Consider the following 23122-nt stretch of genomic DNA (forward strand, 5'->3'; position numbering starts at 1 on the left):
AACACTTCTCTAACTCTTCAATGGAACCAGCTGGGATCTATCTCAGACTCACAGTGTTGGCTTTTAAGTGCTTTGCCATTGACCCACTGATAATCTCTGTTGCAAATTAGTATAGTATAAACAGTAATGATTTCCTTATGCAATGGCGCCATGACTTTCCTAATTTACAGGTTCTAGATATTTCCCTGCCCTAAACCAAGATAATCCTTTGAACAACCTTAAAATCCAAAACTACTAACAACCCAGCCCCCTCCAACTTTTTGGGCTGGGATTTGCAACAAACCCTTTGAAAACACCATGTAGTATTAAGATGAAGAAGTACTTACTCGTTGGCAGCTCTGGTCATCTAATGCCGTTTGGTTGCTCAGATTCCTCGGTTGAATGGCGCCATGTTAGGGGAGTCAGTGCTTCAGTTATTATTGCCCACAAAAGCTCGAAGTGCCAATTGGTGCAAAGAAAACAAACATTTTCACTTTCTACACAAGTTCTAGTATAATAAAATCCATAAGAGATGCGAAGCAAATGCAAGCGAAAAAATGGCCACATACTTCTTTTTGTTAAATAAAAAATATTTTAAGTACTTTTGTATATATCTATATAACAAGGATTAATTGCATGTTATGCAGAATATTTGAAATGTTTAGTCACAGAAATAAAAAGTAGTAAACTTGTTGAAACACACTTATAAAACTAATGAAACACAGACCTAATATCACAGATGCTACATGCACACAATTCTGATGTAGACTAATCATTTGCATACTGGGAGAGAATGTACTTAGCCGATTGCGTCTAAAAACCATAGCGCCAGTCTAACCCCTACTCCTAAAATAATAATATAATATATGGTTCTCTTTCTAAAAAGTATTCTAATTTACGTTTTTAATATAATTTTGATAAAACTAAACAATAAATTTTTTGGTTTTTGTCCTGGTATGGGAAAGGATATGCGTTGTAACGGCTCTCTCTCTCCTGGTGTCTTTAGATAACTTTAGTTTTATTTCTTTGTTCTGTTTGTTTGTTTTCTATTTATCTTCAATGCTCACTTTTGTTTTGGTTCAACTTGTGATTGCAGTTATTCGTCAGTTACTGTTTATATATAGTTTTCTTTAGGGTGTAAGCTCTGCAACGGCTCTCTCCCCTAGTGGTTTTAGCTGTCTTTTCGTTTTGTTGTTCATTATTTTTAATAATAACAACTTTATTTCTTTTGATCAATCTGGTGGGCACAGTTAATTCTAAACTACAGTTTATACATAGTTGTCTTCGGGCTATATGCTTTGTAACGGCTCTCTCTCCTAGTGGCTTTACATTAGCTTTTTTTGTGATTTATCAATATTCATTATTTTAGTTTGTCTCGTGGGTACAGTATTCGTCAACTGCAGTTTCTATATAATTTTCTTATGTAGTATTGGCTTTGTAACGGCTGTCTCTCTCTTCGTGTGGTTTAGATAGCTTTTTGTTTTGTTTGTTTGTTTTACATTTTTATTTTTGTCCAACTTGGGGGTACAGTTAATTCTCAGTAGTAGCCGTAGGCAGGAAAAGCCTCTGAAACGTTCTCAGCTACAGTTTATATATACTTTGGCCGTAGACTATTAGCATTGTAACGGCTCTCCCTAATGAGTTTAGTCGTTTTTGTTTTATCAGAGGCTTCATATCAGTTATTGTTTAAACATAGTTTTCTTCAGAATATAGGTTTTGTAAAGGTCCTCCCAAATGACTTTACAGAGCTTTTTTGGGCTTGTTTTGTTTTTTCATTTATCATCAACATTCCTATCTTATTTTCAAAGGACATTCTGCTGATTGTCATTTGGTACATATAGTTGGAACAGCTTATTTGTACCTTACTGTGTCCTCGCTGGACGATTGGTTTTCGCGCTCGGATGCCAATCTGGTGGTCCGGAGTTCGAATCCCGGCTGGCCAACGCGGAATCAGAGGAATTTATTTCCGGTGATAGAAATTCATTTTTCGATATAGTTTGATTCGGATCCCACAATGAGTAGTAGGTCCCGTTCTAGGTGACCAATTGGTTCCTAGCCACGTATAAATATCTAATCCTTCGGGCCAGCCCTAGGAGAGCTGTTCATCAGGTCAGTGGTCTGGTAAAACTAAGATATACTTAACTTGTAACTTACTGTTCATACATAGTTTTCTTGTATAAACTGTTCATTTTGAATTTACATATCACATAAAGGTGTTGTACACATGACCTACTGTATAAGTGAAAATAAATAATGAAAAGATAAAGCAACTGATACCTTTATTGAAATTTAAAGTAGAAAAATTCAATTACAAAATTGTACGATACAGCAATTGTAACCTGCAATAAATAAGTGGAGTACTATACATAGTATGCCTAACAGATTCTGAATAGAAACAGCGACACTTACTGTCTATCTTTGCAGTGACAGATAAAGAGATATAAGCAAATCAGTAACCTAAGTATGTACAATCTTATACCTGCTTACAACAAGACAAAATAACATCTGTTCACAAGGATGTAGAACATGTTGTGAAAGTTGATGATGCAGAGATAACAGTGAACTTTCATCTCAATAGCTACTTAACATATGTCATGCCCGGTTCATTGGCTATTTCTGCTATTAAAACAATAGTCGTTTAATAAGAAAGATTTGGTATGATTTTCTTGACAGTTCCAAGTGGTTTAGACCTGAGAGAGAGAGAGAGAGAGCATCTGCTGGCATATACAGTCGATCTGCAGGACTATGTTCCAGATACAGCATTTATTTGGAACTGCAGACCACCTGTGGCCTGAGAGCTTACGCGTAAGCCTATGTTCCAGGACCTAACATTGAAGATGTGGTTCTTATTGTTTTTTATTGGTTTATTTAGCTAGAAGGTAACGAAAATAGCATTTGTACATATTTCTTGACAGAGAAAACTCTAGATATTTCAGAAAATTATAAATAGGACTTGGAATTAATTGCTAAAAGAATTGGTGGGACTTTGTAACAAATCAGTCAAAAGTTTATAAAGAAAAATATAGAAAAGACTTAGGTTATTGCTAAAAGAATGTTTTCTCTCATTTGTGTAAACGATACAACAAATAAGAGAACGACAGAGAGAATAATGACAAGAAAGCTCGCAGAAATAACCAATGACAAAACTGAAAAGAAGAGAGATAATAAGAAAGTAACAGGATGAAAAACAAGAGAGAATGAAGGAACACCAAGTAACAACATTGGAAAATAGTGCAAAAAGAAGGACTTGTAGTAGTAGACTGTTTAAGCTAAGTTAATGCCTTTAATTATCTACAATATTACCTTTATGCCCTTGCTATTGTTACAATTCATGCCCCTCGGGATATACACAGCTCGTGGTTCAGGTAACGAATTCACCGTGCGTCTAGCTAGACATACCTAGACTGTTGTTGTTGTTTAAGCTTTTAATCACAAGAAAATCTATTTACACAACAATAATGACCATAATAATAATAGTTATAATAATGATAATAAAGTAGTACTAATAATAATAATAATAGAGGAATAATACCCGACATTTAGACTTCTTAACAAGATGAAATGGCACATGTCAGCAATCTCTCACAAACATAGACCTAGGCCTAGATCTACCACTACCAGTATTACTTCTTCAGACCATTGTGGGATGAGTCTGTAAGTATATTTCGCTATATATATTTTCCTCCTGTTCCTCTTTCTTCATCCTCGGCATCGGCTTCGGACAACTCGGGGACGGCTGACAGCCTGGGACGTGGATGACCGACTTGTGGTTGTTACAGAGGTTCTGTGTCGAGGAGGAGGAGGCGGTGGTAGAGGTAGTCTCTGGTTCTTCGGCGCAAGATGAAGAAGAAGCAGAGGAAGAGAAAGACGACTTAGTAGTAGTACTAGGATGAGGACTGCTGCTGGTGCCCTCCGAGCACCGGCAGTGGCTCTGGTCATCCTTCTGCTGCAGAAGGTGGTGCTGTTGTTCCAGTCGGTCTATGCGCTGCTTGCGAAGGTCGCGCTTGATAGCCCTCAGGGATCGCTTCTCGCTCGTGGTCTCCAGAGCCGTGGACCTCCGGGGGACGACCATGTACCCGTAGTAGTTGAGCATCCCGGGGCAGTAGGTCCCGTAGGGGAAGAGGCGCTCGTTCTCGAAGACGTTCAGGAGCTCGGCGTTCACCTGGCGCTTCCTCTGGCGGACCGTCGGGGGTACGGCGAAGTTCCTCAGGGGAGAACATGAAGAAGAACTCTTCCCATTGACGTTGGAATCCGTCGTCTCCTTCGAGGACGACATGGAACTGGAACAGACGGAGGCGGCAGAGGAAACGGTGAAGGGCGTGGGCGAAACTGTCCCAGGGGAATTTGGGCGGGTGGTAATGACGTGTCCCACAGGGTTCTGGTGCCTCTTGGGGGAGGAACGACTGCGAAAGAGGGTCACGATGACGAAGACTATGGACGCCACGCAGAAGACGGCCGCTACTCCGAGGGTCACGAAGAGATACATCTGGCACTCGTGCGCTTCCATGGACCTGTGCTGGATCCCTGAGTCTATGGAGGGAGCGGGCAGGGGGAGACACAGAACAGGCTTTGTTTATTTTTGTTATGGAGACAAAAATGAGCTAAATCTATTGACTCCATTAGTAAATATGAGTGAATAACAACCCTGTTTACAACACGCATAAGTAATCGACCCTTAAATATAACAAGAGAAACTCACTGGAAATGAACCTTTAAGTTAATATTTCCCTTAAACAACTGGAAAACTTGGTACTCTCTGGAATAGAACCTAAGTTAATGTTTCCCTTAAACGACTGGAAAACTTAGTACTCCCTGGAATAGAACCTTAGCTAATATTTCCCTCAATAAGAACAGGGAAAAAAACTACCTGGAATATAACCTAAGTTAATACTTTATTGAGAAAAAGGTTCCTTAAATGCAAAATAGGTCGTACTTTTGAAATTCTACAAAAAAAAAGTTTGGTTACAACTGTATCCTTTAGCAAAATGAATCAGTAAGGGACGACTACTCGATTTCTCAGTTAAAATGAGAGTTTTTAGTCCCTTGCAGATCAAACAGAATTTTGTCTCTGACAAAAACAGAAAAAACTTAACAGAAAAGTTACCAAGTTCATTTCTATGTCTGTTAAAACGACAATTTTCAATCTCTTTGTAATAGAGAGACAGATTTATTTCTGACAAAACCGGTAAAAAGCTCAACAGAAAAGAGACTAAGTTTCCACCTTCCAGTCGACCGCTCACCTGGTATTCTGACTTTGATGTTCAAGTTCCTCTCCCAGGTGGTCGTTGAATTCTCACCAGAGTCGTGGACGACTCTCCTAGATCTCGGGTGGAGTGAATTTGGAGGCGGATGGGGAGGGATATTGCCCAGGGAGGACTTCTTCATGAGGTCTGATCCACGAAGGGTGGTGGTGAAAGAGTAGTGCCTGACTCCTCTTTTCTTTCTTCTGCCGAAGCCCAGGCGATCGGTTTCGTCCACACCGCCACATTCAGTCTGTGAACAAAATAGGAGATGAGTCTAGGCTTTGCTGCAGTATGCACGGAGGACAAAATAGGAGATGAGTCTAGCCTATACAGTTGCATATACATCTTGTAATTTGCATACAGAAGATAACTTTAGCCTAATACGTAGGTTGCAGAGTTTGTGAATGACTCTTCCATATCAAGCTTGCAAATGAATGTGACAGGAAAGTTTAGTCTAAATGGCAGCATACTAAACTTGTGAATGACTCTAGGAGGTATATTTAGCCTATATGTTATCACATAAAGCCTGTACATGTCTATACACGATAACTTTAATCTAAGAGCATACATACGCTGAATCCCGAAATTCTACAAACAGCTGTAACTTGATGACCAAAATGTGGTCCTCTCTAGAATATTTTAAGATGATTATTTCGGTTTTGGGCACTCTAAATATTCATTAGTATCTAAATCATTTTAACATTATATGTTTTAGGCGCTCTAATTATTCATTAATGTGTTATAGATACTTTTCTGAAGGGGTGGTAAACCCATGGCATATAGGCCTAGCCCAAACTCAGAAAGACATCTCACCGCAGCACAATCCTTGGCTTCGACGCACCCGATGACATTGGCTGTGATCATCAAGTCTTCGTTGACATCCATGTCTTGGAACATGAAGATGCGGAACGTGAAGTTGTTGATCAGTGGGTTTCTGGGGTCCCTCTTCGGGTGGTTTTTGGCGATGACCTGTGGAAGGTTTCGTGATGAGTCAGTGAGGGAAGAAAGGAAGGATTTACAGGGAATATAAAACAGAATATCAAATGTCTCGCTAGATCTGCTGATTGGTGGCAAACTTGAGTTTATATATAAAAATGTCACACTGTCTCTTAACCCACTAATAGTGGTAAATCCTAATGTTTTACTAAAAGGTCTGGTTTTCCAGAAGCTAGAAACTTTAGGCCTAGCAAAAGCATTGACATTACTTTTGCAAAGATCTTTATTACAGGTACATCAATCTACAACACTTAATTCACACTTGTAAGAGCTCCATAATATCTGGACATTAGACATTCTTAAACTGTAGATTCTAGACTCGTACCTTTCTCTCATTACTTTTCAAAGTGGAGATCCCGTTACTTAAGTTCACTTAGGTCTTAGATATTACTTTCCTTTGCTTCTAAGCTAAGGAGTATCTGACCATAACTTTCTTGATCAGTTGCTGAGTTTATGCTCTGAATTTTAGACAATACAAGACCCTTAACTATTCAGCCAATTTTTTTTGTCGAACTGGGCCAGTTAGACACTTCCTCTGTATTTCTTTATTCCTGATCTTGAGGATGGGAGACTCAACATTTGTCTGACATGAAGTTATCCTTCCTGGAAGTTCACAGTTCCTTCACAATCCTTCCTTGCAATACTAAGAGTCCCTAATCTTGAATATATATCCCCCTTTACTCTGCACAGCTACAGCTCCAGATCCTTTTCGACTTCATACCACTGCTGTAGAGTTCTGTGGCTAGGACCGTAGATAGCCAATAGGCCTTCCACTTCAGCCTCTTACCTTATACGACGGATTTCGGCACCCATCAGCAAAGACGAGGTCGGCAGCGTTGAGGATTGAGCGGGTCCTCTTGGTCCCAGTCTTCTGGATGATTATTGTAGTGAGGAGGCTGTACTCCCATCCTGTAAAGAGAGAGAATCTAAATAAAAGGGTGAGGGCCCAAACTACCCTAGGCCTAGGAGGTAAAGTGAGAGTCATTATTCATAGCTGCAACTCGTATACACCTGAATCATCTTACAGAACTCGGCGTTTCCAGAACCCCTATCACAAACCTTCCAGTGGAATCTCGGGGCTGCTAGACTCTCTACCACAAACTTCCCAGCTAAGCTCAGCGTTTCCAGACCCATACTACAAACTTTCCAGCAGAACTCAAGAGTTTCCAGAGCCCTTCCCCAAACCTTTTAGCATTCTCAGTTTCCAGAGCCCTACCCAACATATTTTCTTTCCAGACAACCAAAAGTTTCCATCCTCTGAGTGTTTCCAGATCTGCCTACCACAAACCTTCTAGTGGGACTCAGTGTGTCCAGATCCCCACAACCCTTCCAGCCTCCTTAGTGTTTTCAGACTTGCCCCAACACAAACCTTCCAATGGAAATCTGTTTCCTGACCCCTACCATAAACTTAGACTCCCACAACCTTCCAGCCTCCTCATCAGCGTTTCCAGACCCCCACTGCAAACCTTTCAGGGAAAACCCAGCGTTTCAAGAGCCCCACAAACCTTCCAGTTTCCTGAGTGTTTCCAGATCCTCCACTTCACAAACCTTCCAGGGGAACTTGACGTCTCCAAAACCCTGCCACAAACCTCCCAGTGGAACTCAGCTTTTCCAGACACCCACCAAAAACCTTCCAGGGGAACTCAGCTTTTCAACACCCCTACAAACCTTCCAGTTTCCTGAGTGTTTCCAGATCCTCCACTTCACAAACCTTCCAGGGGAACTCAACGTTTCCAAAACCCTGCCCCAAACTTCCCAGGGGAACTCCGCTTTTCCAGACACCCACAACCTTCCAGGGGAACTCAACGTTTCCAAAACCCTGCCCCAAACTTCCCAGGGGAACTCCGCTTTTCCAGACACCCACCAAAAACCCTCCTGGGGAACTCAACTTTTCCAGACTCCCATTGCAAACCTTCCAGTTGAAACTCACCGTCTCCAGCCTTGACGATGGACCTCAGCTGCACCTCCTCTCCGAGGTCGAGTTCAACCTCACTGGTCACCCGGGAGGCGAAGAGCTCCGTTCCAGGGAGCTTACGGAAGAGGCCGATCTCACACCGGAAATCTTGCTGGCCCCCGTCGAAGACGGACGGCGGTGATTTGTCGTTGCTGGAAATGGGATGGATGACATTGAAGTGGCAAATATAGACTGGAATGACTAAGGCTCCTGGAGAGTAAATGGTCAGTCAGAGGCTTCTGAGGATGACAGGGGTTACTGGAAGTGATGACTAGAAGGGATAACTGACATCTTGAAGATATATCTGGATAGAAAACTGGAGATGTTGACTGTACGTGATAACTTGAAAGTGATAACACAGGTGAATATATGATATATATATATATATATATATATATATATATGTATATGTATATACATTATATGTATTTATATTATATATATTATATTATATATATATATATAGATATATATATATATATATATAGTGTGTGTGTGTGCTTGTGCGAGCACGCTGTAATGGCTAGAGACTGATTATTATTATAATTATTATTATTATTATGAATGAAATTACGACAACCTTAAGATGGATATACAAAAAGTAAAAAAATACAAATTTATGTAGTTGTATGTTAAGTAAAAAGTATGAAAGGTAAAAGAATGGATAATGATAATATACTGATGATAAATCTGTAATAAAAATTCTCAATATAGGATGTAGCATATGAAAAACAAACACAAAATACCTCATCTGAATATTTCAAAAAACAAATATTAAATACTAACAGATTAATCTGTGCAGTGTTTTGTTTCGTTTTACTAAAGAGTAAGTGAGGGTAAGGCAATCCAGCCTTACTAAAACACTGAGAATTATGATACAGATCATGCATGACAGACCCACCTGAAAACGAAGCATTGGTAAGTCATTAACTTTAATCAGATTAACATATTTCTGTATAATCAGAACATTCCAATCATAAATTTTTTCTGATTAGTCCGAAACACTTGGATGAACTTATAAGCTTACCTGCAATTCAATGAATTAATCTTAAATCATGTTTCAAGAATAAAAAATGTTACAGTAACAGAGACTTAACTGTATCGTCTGCAACAGGAGTGTGATGGAGAACAAGATATATAAATTGTACCTGATGTATATATGATATGTTTATAGACGAGGAGTTGGAGATTAAAATAAAATATAAACAGATTGAGGCGCTCATTGTATCAACGTAGGCTCCCATGGAAAACCAGAAGTAGAAGAAGAAGAAGAGGAAGAAGAACAAGAAAGTAAACAAAGGGACTTGGTTAGTAACTGTGGTAACAGTCAAAAGCCGTTGGGACAATAACCATTTGGATAGACCACAGTCTTATATCAGTCTGCAAACCGAATTTCCATTTTGAGTCGAAACCCCTTGGGGAGTTCACCGAGTTGGTCTGTGGGATCCTCCAAAGATGCAGGTGTATATGAACACCAGGGGATTATAATATGTCAACAGAGGCCAAGGGTCAATTTGTGGGTCGAGAGATTTCCATTTTGAGTCTCAACCCCTTGGAGAGTTCCCCAAGGTGGTTAGTGCAAACACAGGGGATTATATCATGTTAACAGAGGCCATGGGTAATTTGGGGGTCAACAAAACAGTGAGTGGCTTAAGACGTCTGGGAGTTGAAGAAACAAGTCAACAGATTCCAAAGGTCAAACGGGGTAAAAAAAAATATATCAGGTAAGATGGGTTGGAATTCAAAAAGTCAACAGATGCGAAAGATCAACTTGGGTCAATGATGTATCAAGGAAGTGGTTTGCAAATGCTTACGGACAGAACAAATGGTGACAAGCAGGCTCACAGGGTTAACCTGGGTCAAATGAAAATTCAAGTTAAATGTTCACGAACTATTAAGAGTCAAAAAAGGAGGTCTGTAAATTTGAAAAGATAAACTTGGACCATTGATATAACAAGGAGGTGGTTTTTGAGTACATGGGAATTATAAGGAAGGTCAAGATATGCTAAAGGTCAACTGGAATCACAACAATGTCCAGGAAAGGGTTTGCAATGATTTGGGAGTAAAATGAATGGCAAAAGAGTACAGAGGGTCAACTTGGATCATTATATAACATGGCAGGCTCTATGGATACCTCAGACTGAAGCAAGGTCAGTGGAATATGAAGGAATATCAGAGAATAGGTTCAAGAGGTCTTGAGGCCAAATGGATAGAAATGTACCAAAGTGTCAGCTAGAGTCCATAGAATATCTGGGAGAGGCTTACGGGCACACTGTGTGTCACAAGCTGCTCAGTAGACATCAAATAATCATCTAGGATCAGTGTACTACCAGGAAGTTGGGTCATTGCTATATCAGGGGCTATTCTAGGGAAAATATGTACAAATGCCCAGGGTAAGAATCAGGTATGTTTTGCACTTTAACAACTGCTAAATTAACAGGGAAAAAGGTAAATAAACATACAAGTATAAAAAAAAATCAAGGAATGAATAAGAAAATCCATAAAAATCCATACAATCTCACTAAAATAAGCCATCTCAAAATTTTGGAGAGATGAACAAACTTGAATTGGACGTTCCACTGTTCTATCAGCGAGACCTGCACCAGCCATCTCAGGTACGTTGAGAGATAAAGTCTGTGTATAATCTGTCATGAGTGGGTATGTCCTATGTCCAGTTTGTAGCGTTGCAGTTTTCGTGGTTGTGTTTTCCAGAAATTTGAATGAGGATGTGAAAAAAATGACATTGTCTTAACATTAACAGTGTTTGGACCAGATATTTAATCTTTATTCAACAAAAATCTCAACTGTATTGACATTATCATCATGAAAATCATTTACTTCTAAAGTTATAGCTTAGAACCAGTTCCTTAGTAAATGCCCCTTGTTCCTTGTTAAAGAGTAAAACAGGTGAATTAAAAAAAATCTCCGTGCCCCGTCATCATCATCTAGACTAATCCCTCGATTAACATCATTCCTTGTCCAAAAAAGTGGAATATGGAGATTAATAAACCATGCAGTTAGTCGGAAGGAGATAGTCACCCGTACGTCCACGATAGAAAATGGGAAGAGAGAGAAAATGGGAAAATGAGTGCCTACATTGTTACCCCTTTTGCGGCGTACTTTGCTGTGGATACCGTAAGGTAATGGGTGTCAGACTCCATCTTATCTTGGGGACGGCACCGGATCAGGATGGTCTCGTCCTCCGGGAGTTTCAGGCCGTTCACGAGGGGGAAACGCAGCATCAGGCAGAGCCAAGTCTGCAAGGAGAGAGGACTGCTCGTCACAAGGGTTCTCTGGGGCTACAACAACTAGCTATGTCGTATAGATCATATACACTTGCCAGACAAAATAAACAACAAAAGTGACAATAAAAATGAAGGAGTTTTATTCCCAACCTCTCCGTTGGTATGTCTGCACTCTCTGACGCCGCACCGGTCCAGGTCAGAGACAACGAGCTGGAACATGTCGTTGGTCAGCTGAGTTGGAATCATTCTGCAGGCTGTGTTGATCGTGGGATCAACTGAAGGTCGATCTTCAAATACAGGAATGGCGTTGTATCCTACGGGAAGTGACAGCAACGCCATGAAGGAGCTGGTGGTTTCCGTCTTCATGCACTTGATCTCTGCAATGAATTGAAACTTGTTTGAGAGATGAGTGAAGTTGATTATATTAAGTTGATTGATTTAGTGGGTTTGTTTCTTCCCCCCCCACCCCCCCTCGTCAAGAAACACGAGCTCGTTTGAGAGAGGAGTGAAGTTAGATTATATTACTATAGATTAATTTTATATCCAGAAACATGGAAAAATCAAGTTTGTGTCCTGACACTCACCTGTAACCTGCGCTTGGTCAGCACCAGGTGGGGGAGAAGGAGAATTGATAGGATCAGGAGGTGAGGGTGGTCCAAAATCTGTCCCGGTGAGTGACGGAAGAGGAGTTGAGGGAGGTAATACAGGCGGCGCTGGTGGCTTTGGCTGGACAGCACCAGGGATAGCTGGTGGTCCGAATTTGCCCCCAGAGTCAGGTATCGAAGGAGGAAGGACTCCAGGAATCCCAAAGCTCCGGAGGGTGGTAGAGCTCTCTGTAGTTCGTGCCTGATAACACAGAGTTGTTCCAGATGTTACTAGTCATTTGAGCGAGTTCACAAAGGAACACTTAGATCTGGTATTGCCTGTCATAAACAGAACCAATTCAACCTAGCCTGAGAATGGAGCTCCTAATGTTATTAACCTTTTAAGAGAGTTCACACAGGAACAGTTAGGTACTGGTATTGCCTATCATAAACAGAACCAACCCAACCTAGCCTAAGAATGGAGTTCCTAATGTTATTAACCCTTTAAGAGTTCCTCCAGGAACACTTGTACTGGCATTACGTATCATAAACAAAACAGACCCAACCTAGCCTAAGAATGGGGGATGCAATGGTATGGTAACTGTTGTTGGAGGACAAGGTAGAGTCCTGAACTAAGTACAATAGAGATCTAGGCCCCCATGGTAAGGAAAGGAGGCCTATATCTGTTAACATTAGGGTGAAATATTTTAGGTTAGGGTACATGGAACATAAATACTTAGTGATCAACCCTTTGTGCACTCATTCCCTTTCAGTTTTCAAGTCTGGTCTATTGTTTCATTACAACAATTTTACAGTAAAATCATTAGTAAAGACTTACAAATGAAGAGAGGCGTCTCCGGACATCCTGACGGGGCGGTGGAACCACATGCCTCCGTTCTTCGACTGCCGCCAGTCCCATCCTGTTGACCGAAGAATGGTCGAGGACGTCACCAAAACTTCTTTCGATCTCGTCTTCTGGGAATGGTGTGGCAACCACCACAGTCTGCCATTTGATAAGAGAAGATTAGCAAAGTGCATTTCTCAAGAGGGCATTTTCTGACTTTATAATCTTCGATGATCGAAAAAGTCCCCCTTAGAAGATTAGATGTTCTCAAAATGCTTGCTGTACAATTACCTCTATCCAGCAAGAAGAATTTAAAATGAAAAATCAAACCGGAGACATTTTTTCAATGAAACTAATAGAGAATGAATTTGAGCCTAATAGAGCTTTATGAAGGAGAAAAGGTTGGTGTCCTGTGCGAAATGAATTCAGATAATGTTGAGACAGGTTACCTTGGAAAGACTAATCAGTGTCCTAATTCATGGATGAAGAAAGCTGAACGGAAAATCTAAAATTTCTTTTAAAGAATGAATTGCTATTTTACTCTTTCCATAAAAACCTTTTCTTAAGTGATTAAAAGATATAAACACAACAAATGAATCAGAGCATTACAAATTAACTTTCCTGACAATGACAAACTGTGCCTAACTAGGATTGGAGAATGAGAAAGTGTGAATGTGATGGTTGAAGTGAATGCAAAAGTAGGTAATAAAAGTAATTAAAGAGACAAATGAATAGTGAAATTTCTTTTAAGCACAGAGACAATTGAATACTGAATTTTTTACTCAGGAATGCTTGAATACCAAAGCAAATCTGACCTCGTCGAAGTGAGAAGCGTTCGCATTCCTCTCGCGGCGGGGCCCAGAAACCGAAGGTTCTATCTTCATGCCATACCCAGGCGGATCCGGATACGGATAAGTTGAGATCCTCCTGATGGACTGGGCGTTGATCCATCCGAAACACAAGGTGCTCAAAAGCAGTGTTTTGAAGAGCAGTCCCATCTGTGTGTGAAGGAATGGAGATGGGGGTTGATTTCTCTAGAGTTGGGTGGGGGAAGAGGGGTTTGTGGTCTAGGGGGAAAAGGGATACATTTATCACTGATATATCTGTAGTTTATGTATGTATGTATGTCATATATATATATATATATATATATATATATATATATATATATATATATATATATATATATATTGAGGTCACCAAGAAACACAACCCTAAATACACAACTAAACAGCATTGCAAGGCCAATTCTTAGCGACATTACAATGCTAATCGAAAGCCATAAGCATCGGCCACGACAAAAGAACGTTGACAGTTGTGACTCTCTCTCTCTCTCTCTCTCTCTCTCTCTCTCTCTCTCTCTCTCTCTCAATTCTCATATTGTCATTGTTCATGCAATGGAGCGCTTTCTCTTATCTCTCCTAATGTTCTTATTTCTCTTTCTCTCTCTCTCTCTCTCTCTCTCTCTCTCTCTCTCTCTCTCTCTCTCTTAAATTATTACCTTTCTTCTTAGGCATGTAAACATGGTATAACAAGTATAGCAATTATCATTTGCAATTCCATGACTTCCCCCGAATCCAGTTGCTTAGGTAACTTTGCCTTGAAATATTTCCAGGAGATATGAACAATATTCAAAGCCAAAATAATACTGATCAAATAAATATAAATAAATGAAAAAACAAGAAACAAGACAAGATAAATTCAACATTGACTTATTTCAAGCTTAGATTGCCTGCCTAATGTCACAGAAAACGAATTGTGTGGGAAAGTATATAAAAAAATCAGTTACAAAACCATAAAAATTCCTGGTTTAAAACGCTAATACACAAACGAAAAACTCCCCACTTAAGTGGATATTATGATTCTTGTGGGGCCAGTGATAGATTTATGATATATAGAAGCGAAAATAGACGAATAAAAGGCGAAACACTGAGACAAAGTGGGTTAATCAATGCGAAGTTGCTATACATTTCCAGAGAGTGATTCCAAAATCCCTCGGTCATTTTTATACAGAACAGCCATAATTATCATTATTATTATTCAGAAGATGATCCCTATTCAGAAAGAATAATCCCACCAAAGGGGCCACTGACCTGAAATTCAAGCTTCCAGAGAATATGGTGTTCATTACGAAAACTTAAGAATAGATTTCTATTCATCAAAGCCACAAAAATATATCTACTGAACTATCCTTTCAGAAATCAAGTCATAACAGAAGCTACAGAGTTGCCAAGGAGTGCATTTTAAACGTTGCAATACAGAACATTACTATGACGTCATCATTTTTACTCTAATGAGAATATGATGTCCAATATCAAGATATACAAATTAATGTCGCTGAGAGCAGAGACAGGGAATGTAAGTTCTGGGAACTGTCCAACTAGAAATTAGCATTTGCTGATCTTCAGGTATAGTACAGGAGTTGGTATGAAAACACGGAAATGAGTCACAGCTTCTTTTCTGTGTGTATTTCAGTCATAGTTACGTGAGAGAGAGAGAGAGGATGTTTCTGTCATTTTAGCTTGTCTGACGTTGAGAGAGAATGTTTCTGTTAATATAACTTTACAGAGAGAGAGATAGAGAAATATTTCTATTAATTTATCTTGACTGGTGTGTGTGTGTGTGAGTGAGAGAGAGAATATTTCTATCAATCCAGCTTGACTGCTGGCGGGTGTGTGTGTGTGTGTGTGTGTGTGTGAGAGTGAGAGCACATACTATGAAGAGCACTACTGTTTATGCTGCTATGTAGACTCGTTAAGAGGCTAAGTATGTCAAATGCAAATAGTATTGTCTATCCACCCCCGGGACCACTAAGGGCCTACTTTCTAAGGCCACAAGAGGGTGGGGGGAGGAGGACGTACCTCCAACTCAGTGCCTGACTGCCTGGAACCTGGAAATGCCCCCACGTAATGGAGAAGGGAAGGGCACGGGGCACTAAGACTTACGACGGGGTGCAGGGTATGTGTAGTCCAAGCGATCGAGTCTTTTTTTTTTTCTCTCTCTCTCTCTATCTTTCCCCAGCAATCAGGGGCGACCCACCTCGCTTCTTTGATGGGTCTTATTGGCCAAGTTGTCAGATGAGGCTGATGACGTCTCTGTGCCTGGCCATAATGCTGTCAGGCGAAAGAGATCTTGGCAAAATTGATGCTGACGTCCAGTTGTGCCATATTATTGCTGTCAGAAGAACAAGGTCTTGGGAAAATTGATGCCGACTTAAATATTGCTGGCAGACAAAGAAATCTTGGCAAAATTATTCTGACATTAAGATGTGTCATTTTATTGCTGTCAGATGAAAAAGATCTTGACGTCGAGATGTGTCATTATTGTTGTCAGATGGAAAACGTCTTGGCTTTTAAAACTGATGCTGACATCAAGATGTGCCATATTATTACTGTCAGATGGAAAAAGTTTTGGCGAAATTATGCTTAACGTCAAGTTGTACCTCAAGATACTATGGACCAAGCATCCTATAAAGGAATTTTTTTTCTTTCACGATTTGTTTTGCACTAGATTTTTTTCTTACATTTAGCAAGCTTTCGGTAGTAAACGAGATTTATCAATAAGCTTAATCATGTTTAATGGGATCATAGCTATGTACTCAAACCTCATTTAGGAAGGATTAATTCATGAATTCAAGTCAAGTCTGATTTATTAAGATTATTAATTATTCATGGTGGGTAAATATCTATAATGAAAAAGGTCAGCCAATGATAACAATATTGAATGCTCTTTTGTGAAACTGGAGAGAGAGAGAGAGAGAGAGAGGACACTACAAACAAAATGGCTCCTAAATTTGATCCCTGAAGCCCTATGTAGGACTCCTACATTCCAAAACGGATCCTAACTTGGATCCTTAAAGACCAACGAAGGACTAATGGGACGCTTCAAACACTGGGGACACTCGGAATAAAATGGACCCTGAATTAGATCCCTGAGTCCCAATGTACGACATCTAATTCCTCGAGGCTACTCGGGAATCTGTTCTCGCAGACTGAACTCGGTCACATTGTTAGCCCTAAACAAAAATACCTATCAGAGGTCACCTGACCGCATTTACTGGAGAGAAACCTTTTCGAAGTATGCGCTAGCGTCAAGAGGAATGAATCCCACTGGATTTTGGGATTCCTCTGAGGTCAAGAGGAACCCTTCACTGGCAAGTGAGGGTCATCTTTGAAAATTAGTTTCAGTAGAAAGTGATTTACATAATTCTTCAAATAATTCATGCAAACACTGGCACACGTAAAGTTCGTAGAATGTTGTGGCCTCTGAGAGAGAGAGAGAGATCATCTACAAAAATTATTTTCAGGGGAACGTAATTGACATAATTCTTGAAGAACCTTATGCAAAAACTGTTACAAGGTAAGTTTGTAGAATGTTGTAGCCTCTGAGAGAGAGAGAGAGAGAGAGAGAGAGAGAGAGAGAGAGAGAGAGAGAATCATCTACAAGAATAATTTTCTGAGGAAAGTAATTGACATAATTCTTGAAAAACTTCATGCAAACACTGCCCCACAGAAAGTTTGTAGAGTCCTGTGGCCTCAGAGAGAGAGAGAGAGAGAGAGAGAGAGAGAGAGAATTATCATAATTGCTCAAACACAAATTCTCTTCTGATATTGTTCAATAAAAATGCCTGTAATCAGATACTTGTTTGACCCTCGGATGGCAGTCCCTCATTTGAATATTGCCATCTGCGCCTAAAGGAGAACACCCGAAGACTAAATATGTATATCTGAGCCTTACGTACGAAGCCTAGTAGTGAAAGGAAGTGTGTTATATTCAACCGGGCAACGTCAAAACATTTTGCAGTTATTCAAAGTAAATCTTTAAGTTTTGGGTCATTCCAAGAGATCCAGAAACCTCCGTGGCGTAAGGCAGATCAAGTTTACTGTCTTAGGACGAGGATGGACTGGAACTCTCTCTCTCTCTCTCTCTCTCAGGTCGGCAGGTTGTGTCAAGTGATACACGCATACCACCTTTCCCTCCCAGATAGTGTTATGGACGCTGACAAGCGTGAGGTTACAAGATGGCGTGGATGTTATCTTAAAAAAAAAATAATGTCCTTCCAGAATTCATTCATGTTATCTCACTCATTATTTCATCCGTTTTCCTGCGTACTTCTCTTCCTTGAGGTGTTTTGTTCTTTTACTTTGAACTCTTTCGACAGCATGTGTCTGGAAGACGCTAGCTACCCATCTCGTTTCCAGAAAGACTGCTGGAACGACGCTCCTCCTCTGGATACATATAAATCCAGCCATCCATCCATACATACATACATAAATACATAAATACATACACAGGAAAGCAGACATTTCATAGAACTCCAAGTATTTCCTGCTCATAAGAGCTTCTTCACCTCACCCATCCTTAGTTTGTGCGCGCGTGGGAAGGGGGAGGGGTTGTTTAAGGGGGGATAGTGTATCTCATTACATAAAAAAGAACAAAGGTCCAATTCATCAAAATCTGAGAATATCGAGTTCGTCCTACAGAGACCACGTGACATTTACTAAGATGGAGTGTTGGAAGGTAGGCTGTAGTCTTAACTCCATGGAAATACTTTGTAAACTAGACGTGCCTGAATTTATTATTATTTATTATTATTATTATTATTATTATTATTATTATATTATTATTATTATTATTATTATTGGCACCCCAGAAGAGAGAGACGAGAGAGAAAAAAAAAATCTGTATGACTGAGGATGATCACTGCTTTCGAACGAGTGAAATCTCTCCTATTTTATTATTAGATTATTATTATTATTTTTATTATTATTATTATTATTATATTATATTATTATTATTATTATTATTAGGAGAAGGACCCCAGAGAGAGAGGAGGAGGACGAGAGAGAGAGAAGAGAAGAGAGAGATGAGAGAGAGAGAGAGAGAAAAAAAAAAAAATTCTGTATGACTGAGGATGATCACTACTTCGAACGAGTTGAAATCTCTCCTATTTTTATTATTTTTTATTATTTATATATTATTAGTATTATTATTATTATTATTATTATTATTATTATTATTATTATTATTATTATTATTGGCACCCCAAAAAAAAAAAAGGAGGAGAGGAGAGAGAGAAAATTCTGTATGACTGAGGATGATCACTACTTTCGAACGAGTTGGAAATCTCTCCTATTTTTATTATTTATTATTATTTTATTATTATTATTTTTTTTTTTTTTTTTGCTCTATCACAGTCCTCCAATTCGACTGGGTGGTATTTATAGTGTGGGGTTCCGGGTTGCATCCTGCCTCCTTAGGAGTCCATCACTTTTCTAACTATGTGTGCCGTTTCTAGGATCACACTCTTCTGCATGAGGCCCGGAGCTACTTCAGCCTCTAGTTTTTCTAGATTCCTTTTCAGGGATCTTGGGATCGTGCCTAGTGCTCCTATGATTATGGGTACGATTTCCACTGGCATATCCCATATCCTTCTTATTTCTATTTTCAGATCTTGATACTTATCCATTTTTTCCCTCTCTTTCTCTTCAACTCTGGTGTCCCATGGTATTGCGACATCAATGAGTGATACTTTCTTCTTGACTTTGTCAATCAACGTCACGTCTGGTCTGTTTGCACGTATCACCCTATCCGTCCTGATACCATAGTCCCAGAGGATCTTTGCCTGATCGTTTTCTATCACTCCCTCAGGTTGGTGCTCGTACCACTTATTACTGCAAGGTAGCTGATGTTTCTTGCACAGGCTCCAGTGGAGGGCTTTTGCTACTGAATCATGCCTCTTTTTGTACTGGTTCTGTGCAAGTGCCGGGCATTCACTTGCTATGGGGTTTATGGTTTCATTTTTCGTATTGCACTTCCTACATATGGGAGAGATGTTATTTCCGTCTATCATACTTTGAACATATCTGGTTCTTAGGGCCTGATCTTGTGCCGCTGTTATCATTCCTTCAGTTTCCTTCTTTAGCTCTCCCCTCTGTAGCCATTGCCAATTGTCATCGCTGGCTAGTTCATATGTTTTCCCAGAGTCTCTTACTTGGTTCGGCTTCAGGAATTTCTGGGTGGTTGTCTTCCCCTCTTAGTTGGCTGTATAGTCTTTTCTGGTTGGTTCCGAATAGTTTGTTCTGTTGGTATCCCTTATTCCTGTTCATGTACCGTTGGATCTTATGTGCTTTGGCCTTAAGCTCTGTTTTACATCTTCTATTGTGTTGTTTAGTCCCCTCTCTTGTACTTTGTATTTCTCGTTGAGTTCCTCCCTGTTTTCCTTGCTTCTTAGCCTCTTTTCTGCCATCTCTTTCAGTTTACTCAAGTCAGATCTCATCACCATGATTTGCTTTTCCAGGCGCTTTTTCCAAGGAGGTTGCTGTTTTGGTTTCTGTTGGGTTGGTTGTGCTGGTGGTGTTGGTGTACGAATCCCCATCAGTTCTGCTACTAATCTTGCTCCTGCATATACCAAGTTATTTGTTTCTGTGATACTGGTGGTGTGTATTATGCCCATTATTTCATTGACCTCACTTGTTTTCTCCCTTAATTTCTTGGTGTTGTAGGCTTTCATGGAGGGGATCTTTGTTCTCTCTGTATCTGGCTCCATCCATTCCGTCCTCTCTGTTACTTCGTCGGTGTTTCTTCGTGTGTCGTTGTTTGATACCTCATCCTCCCTGTCGTCTTCTGTGGCATCGTCTCTCAGTTCGTCTTCGTGTAATTCGTTGTCGTGTGACATTTCCCTTTCCAGTTCTTCTCTTTCTGTTGGGGAGAGCCAGTTCTTTTTCTTTATGTTCCTTACTTGGTCTGCCAGCCTCTGCTCTGTTTGGGGGGTGTTATTCCTCTCATTCCGATGTTTGATCCAATCTTCTTCTATATCCTCTCTCCGTCGGGTTGCTTCTGATGTTAGCATCTCCATATTTCCTTATTTTTTTTTCTTCTCTTGTCCATTTCTTCCTTTTGCTTCTGTAGCTCCAATCTCAGGCTGTTGATTATTGTCGTTGTGGTGATCAGTTGCTGGATGACGACCTCCAAGTACCTGACCGTCTTCCCCTTCAATTGGGTTGAATACCTGGTTGCCGGACGAAGCTCCTCTGTTGCCAGAGGTTCCATTTACGTCGTTGTCGTTTATTCCTTCATTTCTTTCCATCATTGCTGAGTTTTGCTATTTAACCCATAGCTGGACCCCCTACCCCTGGCCATCAGTGGGATAGGTACTCATTTACAGCTGAGTAGACTGAGGAAATTATGGTAAAGATCCTTTCCCAAGGAATCAACGCCGAGGAGAGCGGTCACCCATCCAACGACTGACCGGCCCCAATGTTGCTTAACTTGACTTAAGTCCATTGAGGACCTACCCACTCCTCCACGGCGCCACATATTATTATTATTATTATTATTATTATTATTATTATTATTATTATTATTATTATTATTATTATTATTATTATTATTATTACTGGTGAATGAAAATTATCAATGTTTGATTAACAAATAATTTAAAAATACCACTTGCTTCAAAGAAATTTTATTTTTTAATTTTACCATCATTGAAGCTTCTCAACAACATTAAGGAAAGGATAATTATTTTCTATCGTATTCCCTGTCCTCATCGCGTCGTAAATCGTACTATTAAACCCACATTGACTGATTAATTTTGCATATTTGCCATGTCACTTTAGCATTGGACCTCAAAGAAGTCAATAACTGGAAATCGATTTGAGAAAAAGTTGCAAATCCGGAGAGATTTCAATGCATTGGAAAGTAGTGATCCTGTCGCCTCATAAAGACCTGTTTTTTTTTGGGGGGAGGGGGGTGGGGGGGACAAATCTGTGGAAAAACAATATTTTCAAGTCCAAAAAATAAAATAAAGTCAAGCAGAGGCTTTCTAAGCCTCAGACGTCCCACAAACAAAAGATAAACAAAAAACAAAACGGCAAAAGTTGACAAACAAGCGAAAACTGACTCTCATCGCGTCCGGTTTAAGCCTAGACAAGACACGGAAAATAAATAATTGTATTATAAAAATTGAAGAAGAAAAAAAAAATACTCCATAGAGAGATTCAAGTGTCTCTAAGGGCGTGGCGAAGGGAAGCCATCCTGTAAATCTATGTATCTCGTTGCTTCCGTCTAGAGAGAGACAGGAGTGACGGAGAGAGAGAGAGAGAGAGTTAGTTGGGGTTCCAGTATCCAATTCAGTTCAGAGGGCAATGGTTATCTTATTTCAGTAGAGTAGATTGATTGGCAGGGGGTATTGCTTACAGTGTGCCCTACGTGGCACGGTGGAGAATGCATGCTTATGTTAAAGATCTCCTTGCATCTCTGTCCAACTTCTTAAACATAGACTTTGTCCCTAGTTTAATAAGCAGTTTATGACAAATATCTAGGGGAAAGGTCTTTGAAACTCTTGAAGTTTCGGTTGTTTTTCTGTTGTTTAAATTGTTGTTATTTGTTGTAATTGTTCATAACAATGACAACAATATCTGGCACTTTAATTGCTTCTAAGAATCTTGTGATATTTATTTTTTATTAATTTATTTACTTATATTTTTTTTATTCACCGACCTTCCTTTCCACACTAACCTGGGTGGATAATTTACTTGTTTTGTTTGTAAAAATAAATAAATAAAAAAAAACATAACGGGTTTAGTGGGAGTGATCGTTGAAGCATTTGAAGACTTTTCTATTTTTATGAGCGTGTATTTTTTTTTTTTTACTTACGTCTTAGGGTGTTGTTGTCATAAATCCAAGTTAAACATTTCAAGGATAAACCGCTATGTTCTCTCTCTCTCTCTCTCTCTCTCTCTCTCTCTCTCTCTCTCTCTCCCCACGGTAAACAGAATATTAAGCATTTTCCTAGCAAAAAATAGAAAAATTATTATTATTATTACAAAAAGATTAAATCCTAATCACACGTTCATTTGTACTGATTGGCAAATCTATAGAGATATCTTTTCCAGTATTAACCAACGAAATATTGTTGCTGATTAGCTAATCAACACATAAAAACATATCGTCTAATTGGCAGTCAACCAATTATTATTATTTTAATTTTTTTTTTTATTTTTTTTTTTTTTTTTTTTTTTTTGCTCTATCACAGTCCTCCAATTCGACTGGGTGGTATTTATAGTGTGGGGTTCCGGGTTGCATCCTGCCTCCTTAGGAGTCCATCACTTTTCTTACTATGTGTGCCGTTTCTAGGATCACACTTCTTCGCATGAGGCCCGGAGCTACTTCAGCCTCTAGTTTTTCCAGATTCCTTTTCAGGGATCTTGGATCGTGCCTAGTGCTCCTATGATTATGGGTACGATTTCCACTGGCATATCCCATATCCTTCT

At 39.7% G+C, this 23122-nt stretch overlaps 1 protein-coding gene across 3 annotated transcripts in view; it reads right to left on the reverse strand.

The window, feature by feature from the left end:
- Nucleotides 1-2245: 2245 nt before the first annotated feature.
- Nucleotides 2246-23122, reverse strand: part of LOC135199519 (uncharacterized) — a 70138-nt gene continuing 49261 nt past the window's right edge. For 2 of the 3 annotated variants that reach the window (XM_064227638.1, XM_064227639.1), the window contains 10 exons: nt 13661-13843; nt 12840-13004; nt 12002-12263; nt 11568-11794; nt 11269-11429; nt 8149-8324; nt 7006-7127; nt 6036-6191; nt 5220-5472; nt 2246-4509 (listed from right to left, as the gene is read on the reverse strand). In XM_064227638.1, the coding sequence (XP_064083708.1) occupies nt 3611-4509; nt 5220-5472; nt 6036-6191; nt 7006-7127; nt 8149-8324; nt 11269-11429; nt 11568-11794; nt 12002-12263; nt 12840-13004; nt 13661-13843 (2604 nt within the window). In that variant the 3' untranslated portion in view covers nt 2246-3610. The remainder of the gene's footprint in view (nt 4510-5219; nt 5473-6035; nt 6192-7005; nt 7128-8148; nt 8325-11268; nt 11430-11567; nt 11795-12001; nt 12264-12839; nt 13005-13660; nt 13844-23122) is intronic. The other variant, XM_064227640.1, reaches the window with a different exon arrangement.

This window comes from Macrobrachium nipponense, chromosome 25 (assembly GCF_015104395.2).
Source record: "Macrobrachium nipponense isolate FS-2020 chromosome 25, ASM1510439v2, whole genome shotgun sequence".
NCBI lineage: Eukaryota > Metazoa > Arthropoda > Malacostraca > Decapoda > Palaemonidae > Macrobrachium > Macrobrachium nipponense.